The sequence below is a fragment of the Sinocyclocheilus anshuiensis genome, unplaced genomic scaffold (assembly GCF_001515605.1).
Source record: "Sinocyclocheilus anshuiensis isolate Anshui unplaced genomic scaffold, SAMN03320099.WGS_v1.1 scaffold1472, whole genome shotgun sequence".
In the NCBI taxonomy this organism is placed as follows: Eukaryota; Metazoa; Chordata; class Actinopteri; order Cypriniformes; family Cyprinidae; genus Sinocyclocheilus; species Sinocyclocheilus anshuiensis.
In genome coordinates this window covers 367,106-389,800 of record NW_015542453.1, presented here as the reverse complement: position 1 = coordinate 389,800, position 22,695 = coordinate 367,106, and the positions used below count along the sequence as shown (strand labels likewise).

The following is a 22,695-nucleotide window of genomic DNA, read 5'->3' as shown; positions in this document are numbered from 1 at the left end:
ACAAAACTCAGATCGCGCGCGTGCAAAATGCACTTTTGTGCGCTCAAAATATGATCTTTCGCGTGCAGAATTGTGGAATTGCAGAATTATCCCTATAGAAACGAACCTTTTCGAAGCTTCGAATCAATTGAACCAATTGCTTCGCAAAATGATTCACTGTTTCGAAGCGCTCGAAACACCACACGCTGGTGACGCCTGCTGTTCAAAAGTGTGTAAATGCATCAAAAACTCAGGCTAAACCCAAACGTATAAAAACAGATTTTAAAACCCCATTGCAAATGTTTTATTGAAAGTATAATACATTAAATGCCATAAAAATGATAAAATACCATTAAATATGAAGTGTCTGTATAATATGTGGCTTTTAAAATATTTTATATTAAATTGCAGGGCTTGTTTTGTTTTGTTTTATGGAGGGGTTGCGCACCGGTTTGAGCTTGAACTTGCCCCAGGTAAAATCCATAGACGCTGGTTCAGTGTTTCGCCGCTGGGAGGCGATCTCAATAAACTCGCATGATTCACTGGTTCACAGAGATCGCCCCCCAATGGAAAGCTGAATGGCTACACATAGATGTGTGCACACACTGTCAGAACTGTGTGAGATCACTACCATCCCTGCTTTTGTGGGGGTGGGTAGGGGTGTTAAATAGTTTTTTTTGTTTTGTTTTTTTCCCCATAGGTTTTTAACATTCTAAAAGCTCTTTATTGCAAATATACTACAAGCTAGTCAGTGTATTCACCAGGTGTAATGTATTCTAAGTTGCTTCAGAAGTATTGCAAGTACTACTTCATACAACAATAAAACAGTGCATTGACAAAAAAGGAAATTTACTTTTGGTACTTAAGTACTTTTAAAAGCAAGTACTTCTGTACTTTTACTTAAGTAAAAATCTGTCTTTACAACTTTTACTTGTAATGGAGTAATATTTGACCAGCGGTATCTGTACTTTCACTCAAGTAATGGAGTTGAGTACTTTGTCCGCCTCTGCGTATGAAGCCTCGTTTACTAAAATCACTTGACTTTGGCAGTTTGATACGCGCTCCGAACCACTGTTTTGAAACAAATGATTCGCAAAAGTTTCGAAGCTTCACGCAGTGCTTCGAAAGCGGCCATAGTAGGCTATCGATAGAGCGCCTAATAACTACATCTCCCAGAATTCCTAGTGTCTAATCAGGAAGTAGACACGCACTGTGATGGCAAACAGATAGTGGTTCAACCGCAGTGCGAAATAAATTTAGTGTCACTTAAATTGATACAATTCGTGGTTACTTGAAAGTATTCCAGCGGAATGTCATGCCCATTCAATCACTCTGGTAGGACAACATGATGATTCCATTTAAATTCATAAACACCTGATTTGTCTTATTTCTAATGGATTTCCGAGCTGTTGTCTGTAGGTCAAACGTATTACCATTAAAATGAAACATGCATTTAATAATCAGCAGGTGCATCAGAACGTGAACATATTTTACATCACGGACAAGCGTGCTTCGACCTTATTTCCCCTGGCCTCCGTGTTTCCACAGCGGAGCTGAACCCCGCAGTGCTGCCGCTGGACTGGCTCCTGGGAACCTGGCAGTCCGATGAGCCAGGAGAGGGATCCTTCCCCTCCATCACGGCTTTCCGTTACACAGAGACTCTTCATTTCTCACATGTAGGACAGCCCGTGATCAATTTTATGTAAGTAACAAAACAACCCAGAGGCTTTTTTTAATTTATTTTTTTACTTTTTTATTATGCCATGTTCAGAAATTATTTAATTTATTTCAGGTTTAATGCAGTCCATGCTGAGAGCAAAAAGCCACTTCACAGGGAGTGTGGATTCATCAGGATTCAGCCAGGCACCAACAGGGTGGCCTTCATCATCGCACAGAACTCAGGTGTTTGATTTGTTTTTTTAAACTTTTCTTATGTAATCAGATCCAAAAATTAAGTGCTTGTAATTGGATTGTTAGTTAAAATACTCCTAATTGTACTACAGCTACTTTTATTGATTAAATGATTACATATTATTTACACAATGGCAGCATACACATTCATAACTAATTGATACTCTGTTAATGGTCACATGACATGCATGTAGAGAAATAAAATATTTAATTTTAGTGTTTATTTATTTACATTTTATGAATATATTACATCTATTAATTTATATTAATGATTAGCTTTTCATTAGCTTATGAACCCTCTTCTTTTCCTGCACAACATCCAGTTTAGGGTCCTTGATGTTGATAAAAATGCAATATATTTTCTTTCTTTATAATTTTATTATATTTTTTTTATACTGAAAGATCATGTGACTGGAGTAATGATGCTAAAAATTCAGCTTTGAAATCACAGGAATCAATTACATTTTAAAATATATTCAAATAGACAGCAGTTATTTTAAACAGTAAAAATAGTTCACACTATTACTGCTTTTGCTGTATTTTGGATCAAATAAATGCAGGCTTGATGAGCAGAAGAGAATTCTTTAAAAAACATTAAACATCTTACTGCCTGAAAACTTTTGACTGGTAGTGTATATAACTATATAATTTTATATTCGAAAGGATTCTTAAAGGCACAATATGTAAGATTTTTTTTAATTAAAATATCCCAAAAACCACTAGAACAGTGTTATATATTTTGCTGTACTTACATTATCCCTAATGTTTCGAATAATGTTTAAATCCAGAGAAATGAGCAATTTTAACTAGTGACACGGACCGTGTCCATAGTGTCATTGTGTGGCCTGCCAGTGACGTCATAACCCCTCGATTTCCGGTTTTGTTTTGTAGAAAACATGGAAACACCAAAGACGCTTTAATATGTTGTGTGTTTTAATAGACCGGTGACGACCGCACAGAGTAGCATTATAACAGAACTTTCAAATGTATCTAGTCTGATAAAACGGCGCTGCTTTTTTTCCCCACATACGCACGACCGGAAGGAGCGGAAGCGGTCGACTGCGGCATAATAAAAGCTCCGCTGCTTTCCAGCCGTGTGTCGCGCTCGTTCAGCGGCCTCGTTTCACTTCGACGGCTTTCAGCCTCACCCTGCTTCATTCTATTACGTTAAGAAATCATTAGCTCATCCATGAACATGATTTCTGCCCGAGTCCCGTCAGATTGCATCGGCTGTGGGGAAGAAGACGACAATTCCCATGATTCACGGCGTCATCAAACTACGCCTTTGCTTCTTTGTTTATTTTGAATACGTGCCCTTTAGCAGCGAAAATGACATTGTGCCTTTAAAGTAATCAAAAATTAGTCAGAGTAGATTACCTAAAATGTGTAATCTAATGGATTACGTTATTAACTACAATTGTTGCAGTGTCATTTGTAATCATTAACAATATACAAATTTGAAAGTAATCTACGCAGCACTGTCTATAATACCATGTATTTTTTAAATCAACCGTTTCTACCTCTTCCAGGTCTTGTGGAGATTGAGGAGGGGGAACTCACTGGACAGCAGCTGACTCTGCACAGTACTGCCCTGGCTAGAACATCTTTTGCCAAGCAGCCTTATGTTCAACAGGTCTCATAACACAAAATGTTTAATGTGCACCTTGTCAGATTAATGAAACAATAAGCTCAGTAGTGATATTTTCATGAAGAAAATATGTCTTGAATATTGCTGAACCGGCATAGTAATTAGAATAAATGTTCCACTAATAATTTCAATTTTTGATCAGATCTCCAGGCACATCCAGTTGAAGCCGGATGGAAGGCTGGAACAGACGATCTCTATGGCACTGGATGGACAGCCTCTGACGCAGCATTTGCACATCACTTACCGCAGGACTGATTAACTGGCTGTCATGTGGGAGGAAGATGTGTTTGTGAAAAGCACTTGTACTAATGTACTCATCTGACACAAAATATTGATGGTTTATATATAGTAACCTGTGGGAGATGGTAATATATCTGTGAGTAAGAATGTTATCTAAAGTAATAGATGTGATCTGACCTGTCTTCCCAACAAAACAAGCTTCGCAAATATTGTTACAATATATAAAGGGGTCGTTTTGTATAATGTAGAGCAACTACAATAAAAATATGAAATTGTCTTTTCAAATTTAAATTGTGGTTAGTTTGTTCAAGGCAAACTCCGTCTTTGAAGAAAATGCTGTTCATTTTCTCATATCTGTTTCCTTAAGATTAAGTTTGCAAATTAAATTATAATTAAAATTAGTATTTTTTTTCTCCAATCATAACTCAAGAAGCTTTTAGTATTTATATTTTTAATGATATTTCATTGGGGATACATTAATTCACTAACAGAAACAAAGGCCCCTATCTTTTGTTGAATTAATTGTTGTGGCTTTTTAGTAATCATGAACAAATGGAAAATATTTTTTTAAAGAAATCGTTTAATAGAGATTGCACTCAAAATTATGGATTTATAGTCGGTCAAGTCAAATCAACACTATAATTAAAAAGTTTGTCGTTAATGTGTTTTTTGAAAAATTTATACTTTTGAGCAACAATGCATTAAATTGATCAAAAGTGACTGTAAAGACTTTTACATCGTTACAAAGACACAGATATTGCAAATACATGCTGTTTTTTTTTACTTTATTTTTATCAAGAAGTCCTGAAAGAAATGCATTGCTGTTTCCCAAAAGATGTTACGCAGCACAATTATTTTCAACATTGGTAATAATAGGAAATGTTTCTTCAGCACCAAATTGGCATATTAGAATGATTTCTGAAGGATCATGTGACACTGAAGATTGGAGTTAACATATATTGAAGTTCAAAACAGTTATTTTAATTTGTAATAATATTTAACAATATTACTGTTTTTTTTTACTGTATTTCTGATCAAATAAATGCAGTTCTGGTGAGCATAAGAAGCATTTTTTTGTTTTAATCTTACCAACCCAAAACTTTTGAACGGTAGCGTATATTTCACTACAGAAATTAGCTTTTTTGTGTGTGACTTTTGATTTTAATAGTCTTTCTTGGGAAAAACATTTGTAATTTCCCTGATATTTCCAGGTTTTCCATGACCACTGGAACCCTTTCTGTTTATAAATGTTCAACTTCTCTTTCAGTTCACACATTAAAATATTTATTTTAAGATGTATACAGCTGGTGACAACAGTGTTTCACACACCACACAAACTGTACAACTGAAAGTGCAAAGTGACACTCCAAACATCATTTTAAGCAATTTTGTAAAAATAAAAATCTGAAGACTGTCAAACATTTAAATGTTTCACTCATCACCACAGATATTCAGTATAAAATCTCAGTGGAATGAATCCACGCAACGTGTTAGCACAAAAAGAGCTCCAATACCTGCATACCATATTTCTGGGTCAGTTTAAACTAAGGAAGACAGATATTATGTAGCTCCAGCAATAAATATAGCACATATTCCTTCACAGTGCCACCCCCCACACCCCCACAATGTCAGCTCATAGTATTTGTTTCAGTCTATACATAGTATATTTTAAAGAAATAATGAAAGGTAAAAGAGGATTAAGGTGCGGCTGAACCCGGGTGACGTGCTATGACCTTTGTGAGGGGCCGCTTGCTCCACAAACAGTACAATGGACCATTCAAATAGTTTCAGAAAGATTCAGTTCTCAGTCAACAGGATGATTTCCTGCACGAGGCTACTTCGTCAGGTAGATGTACATGGTCTTTAAGAATTGCCTCCATGAGAACACAGCTGTTGATAACCAGTGGGCACGAGCTCTAGAGTCCATGTTCACCACACATTTTAAAATGTCCCCCTGGAAAGACAGATGAAAAGGAAACATTTGACACGCTTACATATCACATAGTTTGGGGTCAATAATATTTTTTTAAAAAGAATCTTCTCACCAGGGCTGCATTTATTTGATCAGAAAATACAGTAAAAACTATATAAATTTTGAAATATTACAGTTTAAAATAGCCGTTTTGTCATTTTTAATGCATTTTAAATTGCAATTTATTCCTGTGATGCAAAGCTGAATATTTAGCAGCCATTACTCCAGTTTTCAGTGTCACATGATCCTTCAGAAATCATTCAGATATGCTGATTTGCTGCTCAAGAAACATTTCTTATTATTATCATCATTGTTGAAAACAGTTATGCTGCTTAGTATTTTTGTGTAACCCATGATACAAACCAAGAACATTTATTTGAAACAGAAATATTTTGTAACATTATAAATGTCTTTACTGTGCCTTTTGATCAATTTAATGAGTCCTTGCCCAATCAAAGTAACAATTTCTTAAAAACAAAAAACAGGTATAGTATGGAATTGCAGTAGCACAAAGGAAATAAATGCACTAACACAGCATGGTAACAATACTTCATTTCCTCATATGGCCTCTAGAGGTCAGGACCAGTCTTGGTTCATGAAGGTGGCAATACCGAGAATGAACACTTACCCATCCTCCTCTCTTTTTGAGCCATGGGACCAGGTTCCTACGCACAAACTCTCCCAGACTGTCCACTATGGTGTGCACCATGACTGGATGGCCCTGACGCACACAGTCCACCGCCAGCCCGGCTGCTACAGCGTAGATGGCCACCACTTTGCCCCATGTGATCCCTTGAAAGTAAACGCAATTCCACGAGAAGAACTAGAAAACCGAGCCATCCATTTTTAGCAGCTCGAACACTTTTGCATTAATCATAATCATACAGCATTTTAGATAACAGGATATCATGAGAATTCCATGAGGTTGCAAGTCCTAAATTGGCCATGTCTTCTTTCACACCTTTAAATCTGACATGACACTGCCATGCTTCACTAATGCATGAGTCAGGGACTATTCCAATTGTTTATGTTCCTTCATATTCAGCATTCATTTAGGATAACTCCTCACAAACCTTACAACGTTCTATCTTCTGTAGTAACGTCTGTGAGAAGATCATCAGGCAGAGTGGAATGATACTGCCATGGTTTAGGACTCCACTGCAACCATTATGTACATCAATAGAAGCAGAACCCAGATAAAATATGTGACCAAATATGTACAAAGGAAAGAATGTGGGTATGTCCTTTTTAGGCTTTTTTCCATGTTCCGAAAAAAGACCACTGAAGAACTTGTCATTAAACTGATGATCAAAGTGCCCCTCTCAAACACACCACTGAAATCCAATAAAAGGCTCAAGTCAATAGCTCTTCCAGTTTTAGATTACAATTTTACTGTAATTTAATAAAAACATAATGAAATTAATGTCTTGAAATGTTTTTTTTAAACCTCAAACCCTGCTCAGGCTAACATTGCTTCATTTACATTTGGAACAAATCCCACATCTCCAAATTCACTCCATTTATAGTAGTAGCAATGTCCTCTTTTTTTTTTTTTGGTCTCAAAATAGCCAATTAGGTACTAAATTAGCAATAATAACAACAACAACAAGATACCTAGAGAAAATACTAATAATAAAATACTTAAATGTTTCTTTTTTTTTTAAACACTTCAATGCAAGGACAGTGAGGTCATGCCCACAAACACTGCCTATAAAACACGTCTTAAAATATCTTCCAGATCACTTACCCATGACTAGGATCTCAGTTGCTACAGAGAGAAACGCATCTGACACCACAGCCTCCACTGCTACACTGATGTTCAGCTGCTTTGCGATATTACGATACACATACGGGCGCATACACTCAAGTTCATCACCTGTAAAACAAAACTACACCTGTAAAACAGTTTAAATATACACTCAAATGATAGTGAGAGGGATATGTTCCCCCAACCTTCCAATATTCAGACCAGTGATCAACTAAAATGGGTTTTTCAATGATAGAATCAATCAACATACACAGTTGCTATAAATCACAGTATAAGTTTACGAGTATAAGACAATTCGGAAGGAAGGAAGGAAGGAAGGAAGGAAAGAAAGAAAGCTGATTTTGAGTTGTGATGTTATGAAATAGTCCTGATTTAGCTGGATGATAAATACTGAAAAGGCATCACATCTGTTAATAGCATCAATTCAAACTCACTCGTGGTTTTCTTACCCAGTTTGAGCAGCACCACAGATATATCTACAAGAGCTCCGTGTGGCTCGGGCAGATCAGACTCGACTTTTGACCAACTTAGTCCTTCCCTTACGATTCTGGAGTGAATGAAGTCTCTACAGAGTTCCTTGGACTGAGAGACGAGCTCTTTTTCCGTGGGAGTCCGATCAAACACCTCCTTCATCATCATCTCAGCGGCGAACACGGAGGAGCGCTCAAGCACGTTCAGGTCCAGCATGTTTGTTTGACCCGAGCACAAAACACTGCAACTTCACTGGTTGAAGTTACCTAAATAAACACCCCACAAACTCCACTAACATTACGCAGCTCATTTCTCCGACGAAAGTCCAGATAAATTAAACCAGAAACAGGTTCGCCGAAACGTAAATAGCCAATCAGGGAAAACAACTAGGCTACAATTGAACAGCCCACTAAAATTCCTCAGCTAGCAAACTGATTTACTCTGATCGATCGACCAACTTCCGCTGCCCGATTTTATGATTTGTCATCTTCAATGTCTCTTCCATCAGTCTTCTGTTTCGCATGAGAAGAACATACGATGTTGAAATGGACTTTCTGTCATGTTTCCATCGTGCTGAGGTCGCTGTTCACCTGTGCCCTGAATCAGACACTTGGAAGCGATTTTTCTCGCTACCTGGAACGCTTAGGTAACCACTAATCAACCAAGTGAACGGCTTAGTCCAAATATAAACAGTCTGTGGCATCCTGGCAAGACTTGCAATGCTTGTAGTCTAGTCATAACAAATAAAATGAATTCTAATCATCTCTTTAAAATCGTAGGTTATCAAATTCATACATAGCCTATAGCGTGCAACATAATAGCCTATTTATTTCTTTAAAAATCACACTCGTGTTAAAAGATGAGTGTTTTGTCTAACAGACCTGCTGTAGGTGTGAAGGCTCCAAATAAAATGTTTATTTAATATAATGATTCTTCCTTAAGGATCAGTGGAAGTTCATTCATGCTTTGCTCTAGTGGTTGACCAGGTATGTTATTATCTGTCTATGTTTAGCGAGCTAATCCTCTCACTACAAACCAATACAACCCTTTAAAGTCCTGTGTTTGACTCGTGAACACCTCAGTGCGAGTATGCACATTGATACTGAGATTCTTACAGGAGGAATGCCACTGCCAGTTTCATTCAATGCATCCGTAAAGGAGGACTGTTTTAAGACCTATTAATTGCATTAAAATAACTAAAAGAATGTAATCTGACCCAAACAGTAGGCCTACTTGTGTAGATCCAGTGGGTAGCAAAAATGTTCTGACCCATATACCTTATGAAATTATGACAAATTGTTATTAATAGACTATATTTGGTGTATCCTGCTCATGCACCAAGTAGGCTACTGTATGCAGTCTATTTGAACTGTATTTGTCAAACATTTATTTTTATGCAATCCCATTATGCTGTTAAGCCTAATTAATCTATTTAGTGTAGATTTAAGTGCACAGATAATAGAGGCAACAAACCTTTATATTGCTACAAACAAAGTCACCATGAAATCAGAACCAACCATTCTTATTTTTGGTTATTGCAGTGATTATTATAAATGATTTATCCAAGCACATCTTTTATTTTTTTTCCATGTGCCCTCATTGGGTGCTTCTCAAATGGGAGGCTGCATCCTTCCTAGTCCAGTCCTTCTGAGGTTTCAAGGCTAGAGTCCTGCTCAGCATTAAACACTAGAATGAGACTAGTGTGCATGGCTATGTTATGAAAATACTACTAAAATTACAATCTGAAGAATACTTAAAATCTTTATATTTACTATATAGTTGGTTTGATTGCTTCTGTCCTCGTAAGTCGCTTTGGATTAAAGCGTCTGATAAATTATTAAATTTAAATGTAAATTAATGCGTTTCTACTGCAATAACATTTCTATTAATGCAATTGTCTGTGGTCTCCCATTATGCACAGTTTAGTATTATGTGATTTATTTACAACAAAACAACAGAAAACAATGGCTTCATCTTGCATTACATAGACATTGGACAAGCTCAGTGCCGTTTCATTTTTAACTAATTATTTTTCATGGATCTGAATGTGTGCAAAGGTTTGTGGGTATTTGAAGGACACAAAGGATACACCTGATGCATTCTTCAAAACAGGCCGAACGAAGGACACAAGATGAAGACTGCCCACTAAAGATCCTTCAAATTGAGACATCCTTCAACAGTGCTTGATGACGTGGCAGCCGAGAAATGCACCCTTCTGATTGAGGAGCACTCATGATCTTAAATCAAAAACATTAACTCCTCCCCTGATGACATCTCTTCTCTGATGATGTGTGCAGGACAATAATCCCTCCCCCCTAAACCTGTCACTCACATAAAATCACAGCAATTAGTAAATGACAATGATCCAATCCATTCCAGATGGACAAAATCAAGTCCCACACAATATTTTTCTGTTTCACTCAGATATATGCAGTATGTCACAGCAGGAAAGAAAATACTTCCATTTAATGCTGACCCACCACATCACCACCCACAAAAGTACTGCTTTAGGCCAATTGATAATCGTTTCACACAATGATATTGAAACATGATATTTTCTAGTGTATTTGAAGATAAAGTCAGCTAGAATTGGTCAAGCGGTGGTGTTTTTGCCTTGAGCTGCATCTGAAATGCCATACCTGTAGTTACTACTATTTGGTTTGAAACTTTTACCATGTTCACCTGTAGTTGTCTCTGTCACTGCTGAAAAAAAAAACAGCTAAAACCAGCCTAGCTGGTTGGCTGGTCTTAGCTGGTTTAAGCTGGAAGTAGCTGGTTTTAGCTGGTCTCCCAGCCTAGCCAGGCTGGCCAAGCTGGTTTTAACTGGTTGTTCCAGCTGGTCTCCCAGCCTGACCAGCTAAGGAATTGGCCAAAACCCCTCTAAAATCAGCCTGCTAAACAGCTATGACCAGCCTAGACCAGGCTGGATGACCAGCTAAAACCAGCCAACCAGCTTAGGCTGGCTTTAGCTGTTGTTGTTTTTTTTTAACACGACCTATCAGGTTGGATAAAATTGCATGAAATGGAAGTTGTGACCTTTTCTTTGCATTGTAACGCACATCTAAGTTTTAACAGATTATGAAAAAATTAGAAATGAAGGGAGGGACTTTCCCTGCTGAAGAAAACAGCTAACACCAGCCTAAACTGGTCAGGCTGGTTTTAGCTGGTCTCCCAGCCTGGTCATAGCTGGTTTATCAGGCTGGTTTTAGAGGGGTTTTGACCACATTTTTAGCAGGTCAGGCTGGTTTTAGCTGGTCAGGCGGTTAAGGCTAGAAGGGAGACAGCTGCAGCTACTGGGCATGTGCACATCAATATAGCGTCATTTTTGTCACACTGTACAACAATAATTAATTACTATTTTTACATTATTGTAAGGCAGTAATGGGTAGGTTTAGGGTTGGGGTAGATATAGATGTTAATTAAACACAATCTAATAGGTAGAAAATTAAATTTCATTGTTAGTTTCTGGTCGGAGCTGTATCGCTTCTAGCCACAACCTGGTCAAGCTGGTTTTAGCTGTTTTTTTCAGCAGGGTTGTTCTAGTTTTGGTTGTTGATTGGATTTTGAGATGGGGGCGTTGCATCTCAAAAGTGGAGGCAAATAGAGCAAAGAAGCTTGCAGGGTTTGAGCAAACTAAATGATTGGAGAAGTCTGTCGTGTTCACCTGAAGGTCCAGTTATGTCACTTTGATTGAACATTAATACGAGGTAAAAAATAAATAAATAAATAAACGGATAAATGGTTCACAATAATGCATCTGAAAACAGATCGGGTGAATTTCCATTTCATGTCGATTTTAATCTCGCTCCCTTCTACCAGTATGACTACAACTCCCACAATCCCCCGTTCCTTGAATCAGAAGCTGCGCATGCGCTGTTGCTCCTATTATTTTGTTCTCCAGCAAGCAATAAACGAAGAGCCGCCCGAACGTGAGCTGATCAATATAAAAAAACAATTAGACGCGGAAAGTGAGTAGCTCGTACTCAAATGTTTTCATACATGGAGTCACACGATACCTAACTGTGATTCTCGCCAGGCTGCGGGGTCCGCCATCAGGGGATTGGAGGCCGAAAACACGGCAGACGAACAGGACATGCAGAGGTGTTTTTGTATGTAACTAGCTAGCTAAGCAGGGGATCGGAGGAGGGAGAGCAAACCGTTGAAGAGTTTTCCAGCACCCCTCCTTTGGCAGAAAGGGCCACATCTGCTGTCATCCACAGCGACCTGCCGTCAGGATGGCGCACCTCCGCGACATGCAGAACCAGGTAAATCCGCAGCCCAGCCGTGTCTGTTCCTTCTGCATCCAGGGGTATAATCTCATAATCAGTCAAACCACAATAATGTTTATTAAGCCTGGCATGTCATGGTAATTGAGGGCTGTCGTAACGTTATACTGTGTCTGAGTAATCAGTTTTAATGCAGATCATTGGAAAGGAACGTCTGTTTTTGTTCCATTTCATTTGTCATGTCTGTTTAATTTCATTTAAATTGTATATATACCTCTATATATATATATATATATAATCTGCTGTCATCCACAGCGACCTGCCGTCAGGATGGCGCACCTCCGCGACATGCAGAACCAGGTAAATCCGCAGCCCAGCCGTGTCTGTTCCTTCTGCATCCAGGGGTATAATCTCATAATCAGTCAAACCACAATAATGTTTATTAAGCCTGGCATGTCATGGTAATTGAGGGCTGTCGTAACGTTATACTGTGTCTGAGTAATCAGTTTTAATGCAGATCATTGGAAAGGAACGTCTGTTTTTGTTCCATTTCATTTGTCATGTCTGTTTAATTTCATTTAAATTGTATATATACCACTATATATATATATATATATATATATATATACATACACACACATATGTAAATAGTTCATATGCTTCTCAAACATGTATAGTAGAGCATCCCAATGGATGTGATGTAATCTATAAGGGTCCATAGTAAGTAACTGATTATTGAAGTTCATCTACATCTGTCATTGTATCTCACATCATTCCTCTGCTGTCTCTCTCTCTCCAACAGAATTCCCGGCTTGACCCGGAGGAGTATTTCACGAAACAGGAGCGCATTGGGAAGGGGTCTTTCGGTGAGGTCTACAAGGGCATCAACAATCGCACTAAAGAGGTGGTGGCCATCAAGATCATCGACCTGGAGGAGGCAGAAGATGAGATCGAGGACATTCAACAGGAGATCACGGTGCTCAGCCAGTGTGACAGCCCCTATGTCACCAAATACTATGGCTCATATCTGAAGGTACGCTCCCCCATTGTTTGGGCGCTGAGGTGTGTACAGACAAACAATAGTAAGAGTTTTTGAACGTCAATACAGCAAGTCAGCATGACGTCGCTTTCTTAAAGGGTTAGTTCACGCAAAAATGAAAATTCTGTCATCTGTCATTGACGTCACGTCATGTTGTTCCAAACCTGTAAGACCTTCGTTCATCTTCGGAACATAAATTAAGATTTTTTTTATTAAAATCTGAGAGCTTTCTGACCCGGCATAGAACAGAACACAACTGAAATGTTCCAAGGTCCAGAAACATAGGACATTCAACAGGAGATCACGGTGCTCAGCCAGTGTGACAGCCCCTATGTCACCAAATACTATGGCTCATATCTGAAGGTACGCTCCCCCATTGTTTGGGCGCTGAGGTGTGTACAGACAAACAATAGTAAGAGTTTTTGAACGTCAATACAGCAAGTCAGCATGACGTCGCTTTCTTAAAGGGTTAGTTCACGCAAAAATGAAAATTCTGTCATCTGTCATTGACGTCACGTCATGTTGTTCCAAACCTGTAAGACCTTCGTTCATCTTCGGAACATAAATTAAGATTTTTTTTATTAAAATCTGAGAGCTTTCTGACCCGGCATAGAACAGAACACAACTGAAATGTTCCAAGGTCCAGAAACATAGTAAGGACATCGATAAAACAGTCCATGTGACATCAGTGGCTCAACTCTTTTGCGAAAAATTTTGCGAAGCTACGAGAAGAAGCTTTTTGTGCGCAAAGAAAACAAAAACATAATTTATTCAACAATTCTTTTCCCCGAGTTAACATCTTCCGCCATTTTGGAGAGTACCATGACTAGGGATGTAACGATTCACTCAACTCACGATTCGATTCACGATTTTGATTTCACGGTTCGATTCGATTCATGATGATTATTTTTTTTTTTTTTACAAAATTAGATTTAAGACAAATTATAAATTAAATGTCCTTTTATTATTGCTTGGACAAAATGCTGCACATTTCTTTGTGAAATTGAAATATAACACTATAATAATATACTAATATAGCACTTGCATATTACTGCTCTTTTGTTGGTTTTGATTGCTTCTATTGTCTTCATTTGTTAGTCGCTTTGGACAAAAGCGTCTACTAAATGACAAAATTTAAATATAATGTAAATGTAAATAACAAAACTAAACTGAAATTTTAAAACAAGCCCCAAATCAAATAAATAAGTAACACAAATAACATCAATCTCTTCATATAAACAAACTAAGGCTTTGTCTGTGCTCTTTCCTTTTAAAATTAGAGGCAACCACTGCATTTTAATCATGATCCAAACAAAGATGCTGCATACATGCAACATGAGCAGTTTTTAATCTAAATTAGATTGTATAATTTCTAAATTTGAAGCAAAAACAGAATGGTTTGACTACAGTTTTGTGAAACTATACATAAAAAATATCTGCATGAAACAGCAGTCGAGCTGAACGAGACGCAGATTCACTCTCTGCCAGCAGGTGGCGCTTAAAGCGTTTCCTTGGTTTCCGCTGTAAACAAAGCAGCCCTGAATTTATGAACTTTAATATGCATTATACAGAGGCAAGATGAAAAGAAAAAATACCATCTAAACTTTTCTAAAGACAGTAAGTTCCCCTCAGACATGCATTCATATAAACTCCTACACCTAAATGAATCGCGATTTGTTTAGCATCTCAACTGATTTGAATCGTCACATATTTGAATCGATTTTCAACCGGCTCATGGTTAATTGTTACATCCCTAACCACGACACATGCATGCGCTTTCCCCAGAACGTAATCAACATAATCAGTGTTGTTTATGTTTAGCATGCGCGCAATTTCTCCTGAACGTAAACAACGGTGATTATGTTGATTACGTTCTGGGGAAAGCGCACGCATGCATCGTGGTACTCTCCAAAATGGCGGAAGATGTTAACTCGGGCAAAAGAATTGTTGAATAAATTGTTATTTTTGTTTTCTTCATGCACAAAAAGTATTCTCTTAGCTTCGCAAAAAAGTTGAGCAACTGATGTCACATGGACTGTTTTATCGATGTCCTTACTATGTGTTGCTGTCTGTGGAGGGGACAGAGAGCTCTCAGATTTCATCAAAAATATCTTAATTTGTGTTCCAAAGATAAACGAAGGTCTTACGGGTTTAGAACGACCTTCTGGAAATAAGAAATTTGAAATCTGCCATATTTAATCATGGATACTGGGTTCTGCTGCCATGTTAAAATCTTAACCAAAATCCCCTGTGACTAATGATGTCATGACAGAGCTGGTTTGCTGTTGGCATCACAAAATCAAATGTCTGTTGTAATCTAATGAAATATTTCAGATTCAGTGTTGCTTGAAAAAAATTGTCATTGTGCAACCAATTTTTAAAAGAGAACAATGCTGTTTGCACCTGAGTGGTGTGGTTACTGCATCTACTAGTAAGGGTTAGCTAAGCTGTGCTAACTAGCCAAACAATGTCCCCTTGACAAGCTCTCATTTGGTTTCTAACATCCACCATTCAATCAAATTCTTCTGGATAAAATCATATTTTCTCTCATTAAATATCCTGTTTCAGTCAGTTTAAAAAAAAAAGCTTTTTATGTTAACGACGTACATGCAAAATACCAGATTTGTTATGATTACTTCCTGAAACTAAAGTCTGCACCTTCACTCTTTAATATAAATATTGCAAAAGGGGGTTTTTGACGTGCCATTTTGGGTTCCCCAAAGGACATTCTTAAAGGGGTCATATGATGCTTTTTTAAAGATAATTATTTAGATATGTGGGGGCGTGTTAGAACGAGCCGTTTTAGGGGGGCGTGGCAGAGTCTTAACTTTGATAAAGAATATCTCTTTGGTTTTGAGACTTTAGTCTTTGCAACTTCAGGGATCTTATCTATGCACTATCAGCTTGTAACACTCCAAAGAGAAAGGAAAACTTGAAATCGCATTATATGACCCCTTTAAAAGTGTTCTTTTCATGAATCTGAAGAACATTTGAATAACTTTTTCAACTATAAAGAACTTTTGTTGCATTTGAAAGGTTGCATGAATGATACGGGTTCTTCATAGAACCATAAATGGCAATAAAAAACATTTATTTTAAGCTACATGATAAAATGTCTACTGGAGTCATATTGAAATATGAATCCTAAATACAACAAATGTCAAGTGACTTTTAAAGAAATGGCACTTGTGTTATTTTTGCCATCGTCTGTAGGGAACTAAGCTGTGGATCATCATGGAGTATTTAGGAGGCGGCTCTGCTTTAGATCTTGTAAGTAGAACAACAGTGGCTCTTCAGTTATGGGAATATCTTTATGTGTGTATTCATGAATTCTTAAAGGGCTTTCAGCTTTAGAAATTAAATTTGTCTTCTGCTTTCCTCCACACGTGTCAGTTGAAACCAGGACCGCTAGAGGAGACGTACATTGCCACTATATTGAGGGAGATTCTGAAGGGACTGGAATACTTGCATTCGGAGAGGAAGATTCACCGTGATATCAAAGGTGTGATAATCTACACGTCTGCCTACTCAATTAGGCCGGCTAGGAAGTGCTTCATATTTAATCATCTGCTTTCTGTGAAATCTGAGTTCCGTGCTAATGATTCATGTTTGTATCTTGTGGCAGCTGCCAACGTGCTGCTGTCTGAGCAGGGAGATGTGAAGCTGGCAGACTTCGGGGTGGCGGGACAGCTCACAGACACCCAGATCAAGAGAAACACTTTTGTGGGAACTCCTTTCTGGATGGCTCCAGAGGTCATCAAACAGTCCGCGTATGATTTTAAGGTGCGGAGATCCAGATGACTGGACTTTTCTCCGCATGCAAAAGAACAATCTGAATATTAATGTGCAAGTGTGGCTGCAGAGCTGTGAAAACACTGGGGTGGTAAAACTGTTCAAGTTTTTTTTAAAGTGGTAGGCATGGAAACTGTTTTAGCATAATAGCAGACTTTTAGGTTTGCTTTTCTGGCTGCAGGCAGACATTTGGTCCTTGGGAATTACAGCTATTGAACTGGCGAAGGGGGAACCCCCGAATTCTGACCTGCATCCGATGCGAGTGCTGTTTCTCATTCCCAAGAACACTCCCCCGACGCTGGAGGGCTCCTACAGCAAACCCTTCAAAGAGTTTGTGGAGGCATGCCTCAATAAAGACCCTCGCTTTGTGAGTATTCAGCTTTTCCGCTGATTATATGACAACGTTTCAGGTTAACCCCAATATCCACTACGATCTAACGTTTGGAATGATTACGATTTTCTTTTTTTAATGTTTTTTGAAAGTCTCTTATGATCTCTAAGGCTGTTATTTAATGGCGAAATACAAAAAAGTAATAATGTGAAATATTACAATTGAAAAGAACTGGTATAATATGCTAATTTGGTCTAATATGCTGATTTGGTGCTCAGTTTTTATTATTTCTTATTGGTGCTCCTTTCGGAACAGTTCAACCCAAATATTCAGATGTGTGCAGCGCATTTTATGGAGGATGAGGACTGTTTCCTGGGAAAGTATAGCCTACAATGCCAGTGTCTGTTTCTATAAAGTGGGGTAATTCCAAATTTGCAAGGACAGTCTGGCACTTCATGACTCACAGCCTGTAAGTACGTTTTCATATTTAAAGAATTTGCCACTGACGATTCAAACGCGAGTTTTGAGCAGTGTAGAGTAGCGCTTGTTGTTTGTCGTTTCTCCGATCACAAATGCAGACATGGTTTGCGCATGTACAGTATGTGGAAAATAATGTTTTTTGAACCTTAAACTGCACAAACAAACACATTTCATTATACCAAATACACAAAATAATGTACTTTTTAGCAACGTCATATGACCCCTTTAAGTTTTTGTTGGGTAATATTTTGAAGGAAACTAATACTTTTTTTCCATGATTTTTTGCTGAGTAAAAAGTGTGTTTTTATACTATAAATGTCTTTAATGTCATGTATGATCACTTTAATGCATTGTTGTTTAATAAAAGTATTAAATAATTAATTAATTAAAACCTTAACCACATTTTTGAATGTTAGTCTATCAAAGTTTCCACAAATATATTAAGCAGCACAACATTCATAATAATAAGAAATGTTTTTGAGCAGCAAATCAGCATATTAGAATGATTTCTGAAGGATCATGTGACACTGAAGACTGGAGTAATTATGCTGAAAATTCTGCTTTACCATCACAGGAATAAATTACATTTTAGAATATATTAGAATAGGTAACAGTTCATTTAAATTGTAGTAATATTTCACAATATCACTGCTTTTTACGGTATTTTTCATCAAATAAATGCAGACTTGGTGAGCATTAACATTAAAAACAATCTTAATTATTCCAAACTTTTGACTGGTAGTGTAGCTTTGATAATAGCACACAGAAGGCTAAATTACATGATTTTGTGTCCCATCAAGAACCGGTTGTAGTCAGACATCTCAAGCTTTTTGAAACAAGGCATTAAAAACCTCAAGAATGGCATCACTATTCTGGTTTTGTGCAGCGGCCCACCGCCAAGGAGTTACTGAAGCACAAATTCATCACGCGCTACACCAAGAAAACGTCCTATCTGACAGAGCTGATTGACCGATACCGCCGCTGGAAGTCTGAAGGCCACGGAGACGAGTCTAGCTCTGATGATTCTGATATGTATGTCATCCATCCATTATGAGGCACATACTGTACGATCAATAACCGCCCTCTAATTCATCATGATATATTATTCATTTCTTATTACTTGAGTCCTGTCCTTTTAATTAGATATCTGGTGAATTGATCCTGATGATTTATAGCCTTGAAAGGAACTATGTTCTCCATTCCTCCTTGTACTCAAACAGGGATGGAGATAGTGATGACAGAGACCAGTGTCCCGTATGGACGTTCCCCACAGTCCGGCCCAGCTCTATGAACAAGCTCCAGAAGGGTTACACAAACACAGACTCAGAGGTCAGTATTCAAACATCTACTTATTATACTTACTACATAAAAACTATGTAGTAAGCTTTAAAAACTAAACGGCATTGGCTGGGGTTGTGTCCTGTCATAGTCAATCATAAAAAAAGGGAAAAACATTGTTATTATACAACATTTTAGTAATGTAATTTCATTATTTATGATACCAGTTCATTTTTCCCCCCTCACTTTATTTTGATTTTCTCCACCTCAGCAGGTTCCACCATACAATTACAGAAATAAAATGATTGAAGAATGATAGAATTATTGATAACATGTACTTATTAAAAATAAAAGTGCACCTATTCATGTTCAGAAGAAACTGTTTGTCGGTTGTGGTTCCCCAATTTAGTTATTTTTAACTAAAACTAAAGCATAAAAAACATTTTCATTACTTGAAATAAAATAAAACAAAGTAAATTCAATTCCGAATTCAATTCAAATTCAAAATTCAGTTTTCAAATTTGATTTCTGATACTTGCTAAGGCAATATTTATCACTTTCTTTATGTAATAAAATAACTAAAGCTGAAACTACAGCTAAATAAAAACTATAAACAGACATAAAACAAAAAAAAATTACAAATTACAATGAAAACTCAAAATATCAACAGAAACTATCAGTGATACTAAAATAACAGTGTTGTGGACCATTTACACCATTTTATTTTAGCATTGGCTTTGTACTGAAGTACCAGTACTTTTGACATCCCTGCTTGAAAGGTAAAGTTTTGCTTTGAATTTGTTTTACAGGCAGCAGAGACGGTAAAGAGGCAGCCCAAGTCACAATGTCTGTCAGCGCTGGTCTCTCCCATCTTCAGAGAGGTAAAAGCGCCTGAAACACTCATCTTAAACTCTCACGTATATAATCAAACACCCTGACTGGAGATTCTCACTTCTCACTGTAACTCTAACACTATCATTTTTTTTTTAATCACGGTAGCAGCAGATAAGGCAGCAGTAAAGTGTAATAAAATGTGATAAGCTCTATATGTTGTAGAGTTAAGTGTAAGACTGTCTTCTCTCCAGCTGAAGGAGAAGAGGAGGGCATGTGGAGGAGGAATGGGTGCCATAGAGGAGCTGGAGAATGCCTTCAACCTGGCAGAAGAGTCCTGCCCTGGCATCTCTGACCTCCTGGTCACACACATGATGGAGAGAGTGTGCAGGTGAGTGGGTTTTTATGAAAAAAAAGAAAGTACTGTGGTATATATAGTATACCACTAAAGGCCGGGACACACCAAGCCGACTTCAAAGAACTAGCGGCGACGAAAGCCGATGGTGTTGTTGCCTCACGTCGGCAGCGTCGGACCAAAAAGCTGCGCTCGAACACCGCACAGACTACAGCCGACGGCAAACTAACACGTGCGTTCTGCGCATGCGTGAGAGGAATGAACTATATCAGTCTATATCAGTACTATATCAGTAGCTATCAATAGTATATATTTGTCATTCAAAAGGAGAAACCGAAACAAAGATCTACGAGATAAACGCAGATATACGAAACGTAAACAAAGCAGCACTTGCTTACCATTTTGAATATCAGTAACGTTGATAACTTTAATCATTTTAAGCGGCTCATGTTATGAAAACATTCGCGTATTAGAATGATTGGGAAAGATCACGTAACATTTAAACAGCCTTCTGTCTTTACCGCCTTCATTTACATTCTTGTTTTCATCACTTTCGCTTTAATTCTCGGGCACTGACTCGTTCGCTAAACTGAACATCCAATCAGAGCTCTCACTCGTGCCGACGGCCCCGACGCCGATTCAACATGTTGAATCGGGCAAACTGCCGCCGACGAGTGGAACACACCAAACAAACTAGACCGTCGGCTTGGTGTGTCCCGGCCTTAAGTGCATTTGAATGTAATATTTAGATTAAAATAATCAATAAATCTTTTGTATCAGGTTTGCTCTGAATGGCAACACCACGTCATCATCACGGTGAAGCCCCGCCTCTGCTGCTGCTGCTCCTCCCTCTTCCTGCCCCCAAGATCATCATCATCGCCACGTCAGGACCACAATACGACTGCCCATCATTCACCCTCTCTTACCCCCAGAGATCTTTTAATTAGTTATGATTGAATATTTTTACAGTTTTCTTTATAGAATGGAAAGTATTTGTCATGTCATTGAGCGAACTGTGTTTACCTGTTAGATCCAAATCCTATTATAAAGTGTTTATGGAAACATGGTGTTTGTGTGGTTATTGGTGTGATTTGTGGTATGTTTTGAGCTCTTCAAATATTTGGTCACACTTTATTTTGGGGTGTCTTTGTTACAGTGTAATTATACATTGAATTACTGAGCACAACATTGACAGCGTGTACTTACTGTAGGGTTGGATTTGGGTTTGTTTTAGGGCTCGTTGCATGTAATTGACTGTTATTGCTAAAGTAGGTACATGCAATATGTAAAAAGGACATTGTAAAATAAAGTGTTACTAAATATTAAATGGAGTTAAAAAAATAAAATTTTAAAAGGTTCATCATAATAAGCCACTTATCGTCAGGTTACCAGGAGCATAAACGCTTATTTATAAATAATGTACTACACCCTTATATTTATTTATAACCAAATCCAATAATATAAAATTGTTTTGTTGTTGTATAATTAGTTACCCTTGTGGGAAAAAAACATGAATAATACAATAGTATTATTAGTTCCTGTTATCAGACACTTAAAACATAAAAACGCTCAAAAGATTTCTTTAAAGTAACCTTTATTTTAAATATGCTCAGTAATAATGTATACATTATATTCCAACTGTAGTGTGGATCAAAAGCTCTTCCACTCATCTTTTTTATTTTTAAGTTATTGCTTTTAAGTCAGTTCATGGTCCATTGATGTTGCCTAGCAGGATATAACTTGGATACTCACTACGATTTATAATAGTTTTGTAGCAGGCTGTCTTAACCTAACTTTGTCCAAGTTCTTTCTGCTAGATAATTCCCTAAATTAACTGCCTTCTTGCACTTAAAGCAAGTTTGCTAGGTAGATATTTTCTTTTGAATAGTAGTTACTGGAGTGCTCAAGGCCTTGTGTAATTGTCCAGTTCCTGCTAATTTTGTGGTCTTGGGGGATATGGGCCTTTTTGAACATATCAGGTGCAGAGTTTCTGTTATGCTCTTCTGTCCCACTTGGTGTCAGGATTGTGTATTGTTATTTCACTGCCTTGCGATTAGACATCTGTTTTCTCTTGTAGTAATGGTAGATCCAGAATGCCTGTGAGAAGCTCTCTTAAAAGTTTTATCTATTCAGATCTTTCCACTAGACCAGGATTTCTCAACTAGGGTGCAGGAGCCCACTTCTAAGGGGACTGCAAGAAGATTTAAAAGGATAGTTCACTTAAAATAAAAAATTCTGTCATCATTTGTCATCTGTCAACACTGCCAACCAAACAGATGACAATAGCCATATTAAGAAAAAACTATGGTATTCAGTCAATGGCTACTGTCAACTATTTAAAAAAAGGGAGGGTGGGTAAATTATGTTTCCATTT

General features: G+C 37.7%; 3 protein-coding genes across 8 annotated transcripts; 2 read left to right on the top strand and 1 right to left on the bottom strand.

Moving 5' to 3' along the window:
- The first annotated feature begins 997 nt into the window (after positions 1-997).
- On the top strand, positions 998-4,038 carry thap4 (THAP domain containing 4). 2 transcript variants are annotated; one of them, XM_016493171.1, is made up of 5 exons: positions 998-1,314; positions 1,444-1,681; positions 1,772-1,881; positions 3,420-3,523; positions 3,681-4,038. In XM_016493171.1, exons 1-5 carry the CDS (start codon positions 1,290-1,292, stop codon positions 3,795-3,797), a joined length of 594 nt encoding a protein of 197 aa, XP_016348657.1. In that variant the 5' UTR covers positions 998-1,289; the 3' UTR covers positions 3,798-4,038. The 2 variants fall into 2 exon arrangements, with proteins under 2 accessions (XP_016348657.1, XP_016348658.1); XM_016493172.1 differs by having other exon boundaries at positions 1,001-1,314; positions 1,528-1,681.
- Positions 4,039-5,045: 1,007 nt separating this feature from the next.
- On the bottom strand, positions 5,046-8,432 carry bokb (BCL2 family apoptosis regulator BOK b). Its single transcript, XM_016493207.1, has 4 exons — positions 7,968-8,432; positions 7,498-7,626; positions 6,379-6,542; positions 5,046-5,732 (listed from the first exon to the last, which is right to left on the bottom strand). The coding sequence occupies exons 1-4, from the start codon at positions 8,203-8,205 to the stop codon at positions 5,613-5,615; spliced, it is 651 nt and encodes a 216-aa protein (XP_016348693.1). The 5' UTR covers positions 8,206-8,432; the 3' UTR covers positions 5,046-5,612.
- A 3,388-nt stretch (positions 8,433-11,820) lies between these two features.
- Positions 11,821-21,349, top strand: stk25b (serine/threonine kinase 25b). 5 transcript variants are annotated; one of them, XM_016493206.1, is made up of 14 exons: positions 11,821-11,957; positions 12,026-12,223; positions 12,545-12,575; positions 13,018-13,173; positions 13,543-13,617; positions 16,468-16,524; positions 16,648-16,756; positions 16,880-17,037; positions 17,228-17,413; positions 18,744-18,889; positions 19,078-19,186; positions 19,945-20,016; positions 20,221-20,357; positions 21,102-21,349. In XM_016493206.1, the coding sequence occupies exons 3-14, from the start codon at positions 12,546-12,548 to the stop codon at positions 21,139-21,141; spliced, it is 1,275 nt and encodes a 424-aa protein (XP_016348692.1). In that variant the 5' UTR covers positions 11,821-11,957; positions 12,026-12,223; position 12,545; the 3' UTR covers positions 21,142-21,349. The 5 variants fall into 5 exon arrangements, with proteins under 5 accessions (XP_016348692.1, XP_016348687.1, XP_016348690.1 ...); XM_016493201.1 differs by having other exon boundaries at positions 11,821-12,223; XM_016493204.1 differs by lacking the exon at positions 13,543-13,617 and having other exon boundaries at positions 11,821-12,223; positions 13,018-13,248.
- The last annotated feature ends 1,346 nt before the right edge of the window (positions 21,350-22,695 follow it).

What these genes read in the sequence shown, in the direction of transcription:
- bokb (XM_016493207.1), bottom strand. Translation starts at nt 8,205, where the DNA reads ATGCTGGACCTGAACGTGCTTGAGCGCTCCTCCGTGTTCGCCGCTGAG. An exon ending in TGTGGTGCTGCTCAAACTGG is followed by an intron (nt 7,627 to 7,967) that starts GTAAGAAAACCA and finishes TTTGTTTTACAG; the next exon opens with GTGATGAACTTGAGTGTATG. An exon ending in AACTGAGATCCTAGTCATGG is followed by an intron (nt 6,543 to 7,497) that starts GTAAGTGATCTG and finishes TTTACTTTCAAG; the next exon opens with GGATCACATGGGGCAAAGTG.
- thap4 (XM_016493171.1), top strand. Translation starts at nt 1,290, where the DNA reads ATGTCATGCCCATTCAATCACTCTG. An exon ending in ATGCCCATTCAATCACTCTG is followed by an intron (nt 1,315 to 1,443) that starts GTAGGACAACAT and finishes TTTAATAATCAG; the next exon opens with CAGGTGCATCAGAACGTGAA. An exon ending in CAGCCCGTGATCAATTTTAT is followed by an intron (nt 1,682 to 1,771) that starts GTAAGTAACAAA and finishes AATTTATTTCAG; the next exon opens with GTTTAATGCAGTCCATGCTG.
- stk25b (XM_016493206.1), top strand. Translation starts at nt 12,546, where the DNA reads ATGGCGCACCTCCGCGACATGCAGAACCAG. An exon ending in TCCGCGACATGCAGAACCAG is followed by an intron (nt 12,576 to 13,017) that starts GTAAATCCGCAG and finishes TCTCTCCAACAG; the next exon opens with AATTCCCGGCTTGACCCGGA. An exon ending in ACACAAACACAGACTCAGAG is followed by an intron (nt 19,187 to 19,944) that starts GTCAGTATTCAA and finishes TTTGTTTTACAG; the next exon opens with GCAGCAGAGACGGTAAAGAG.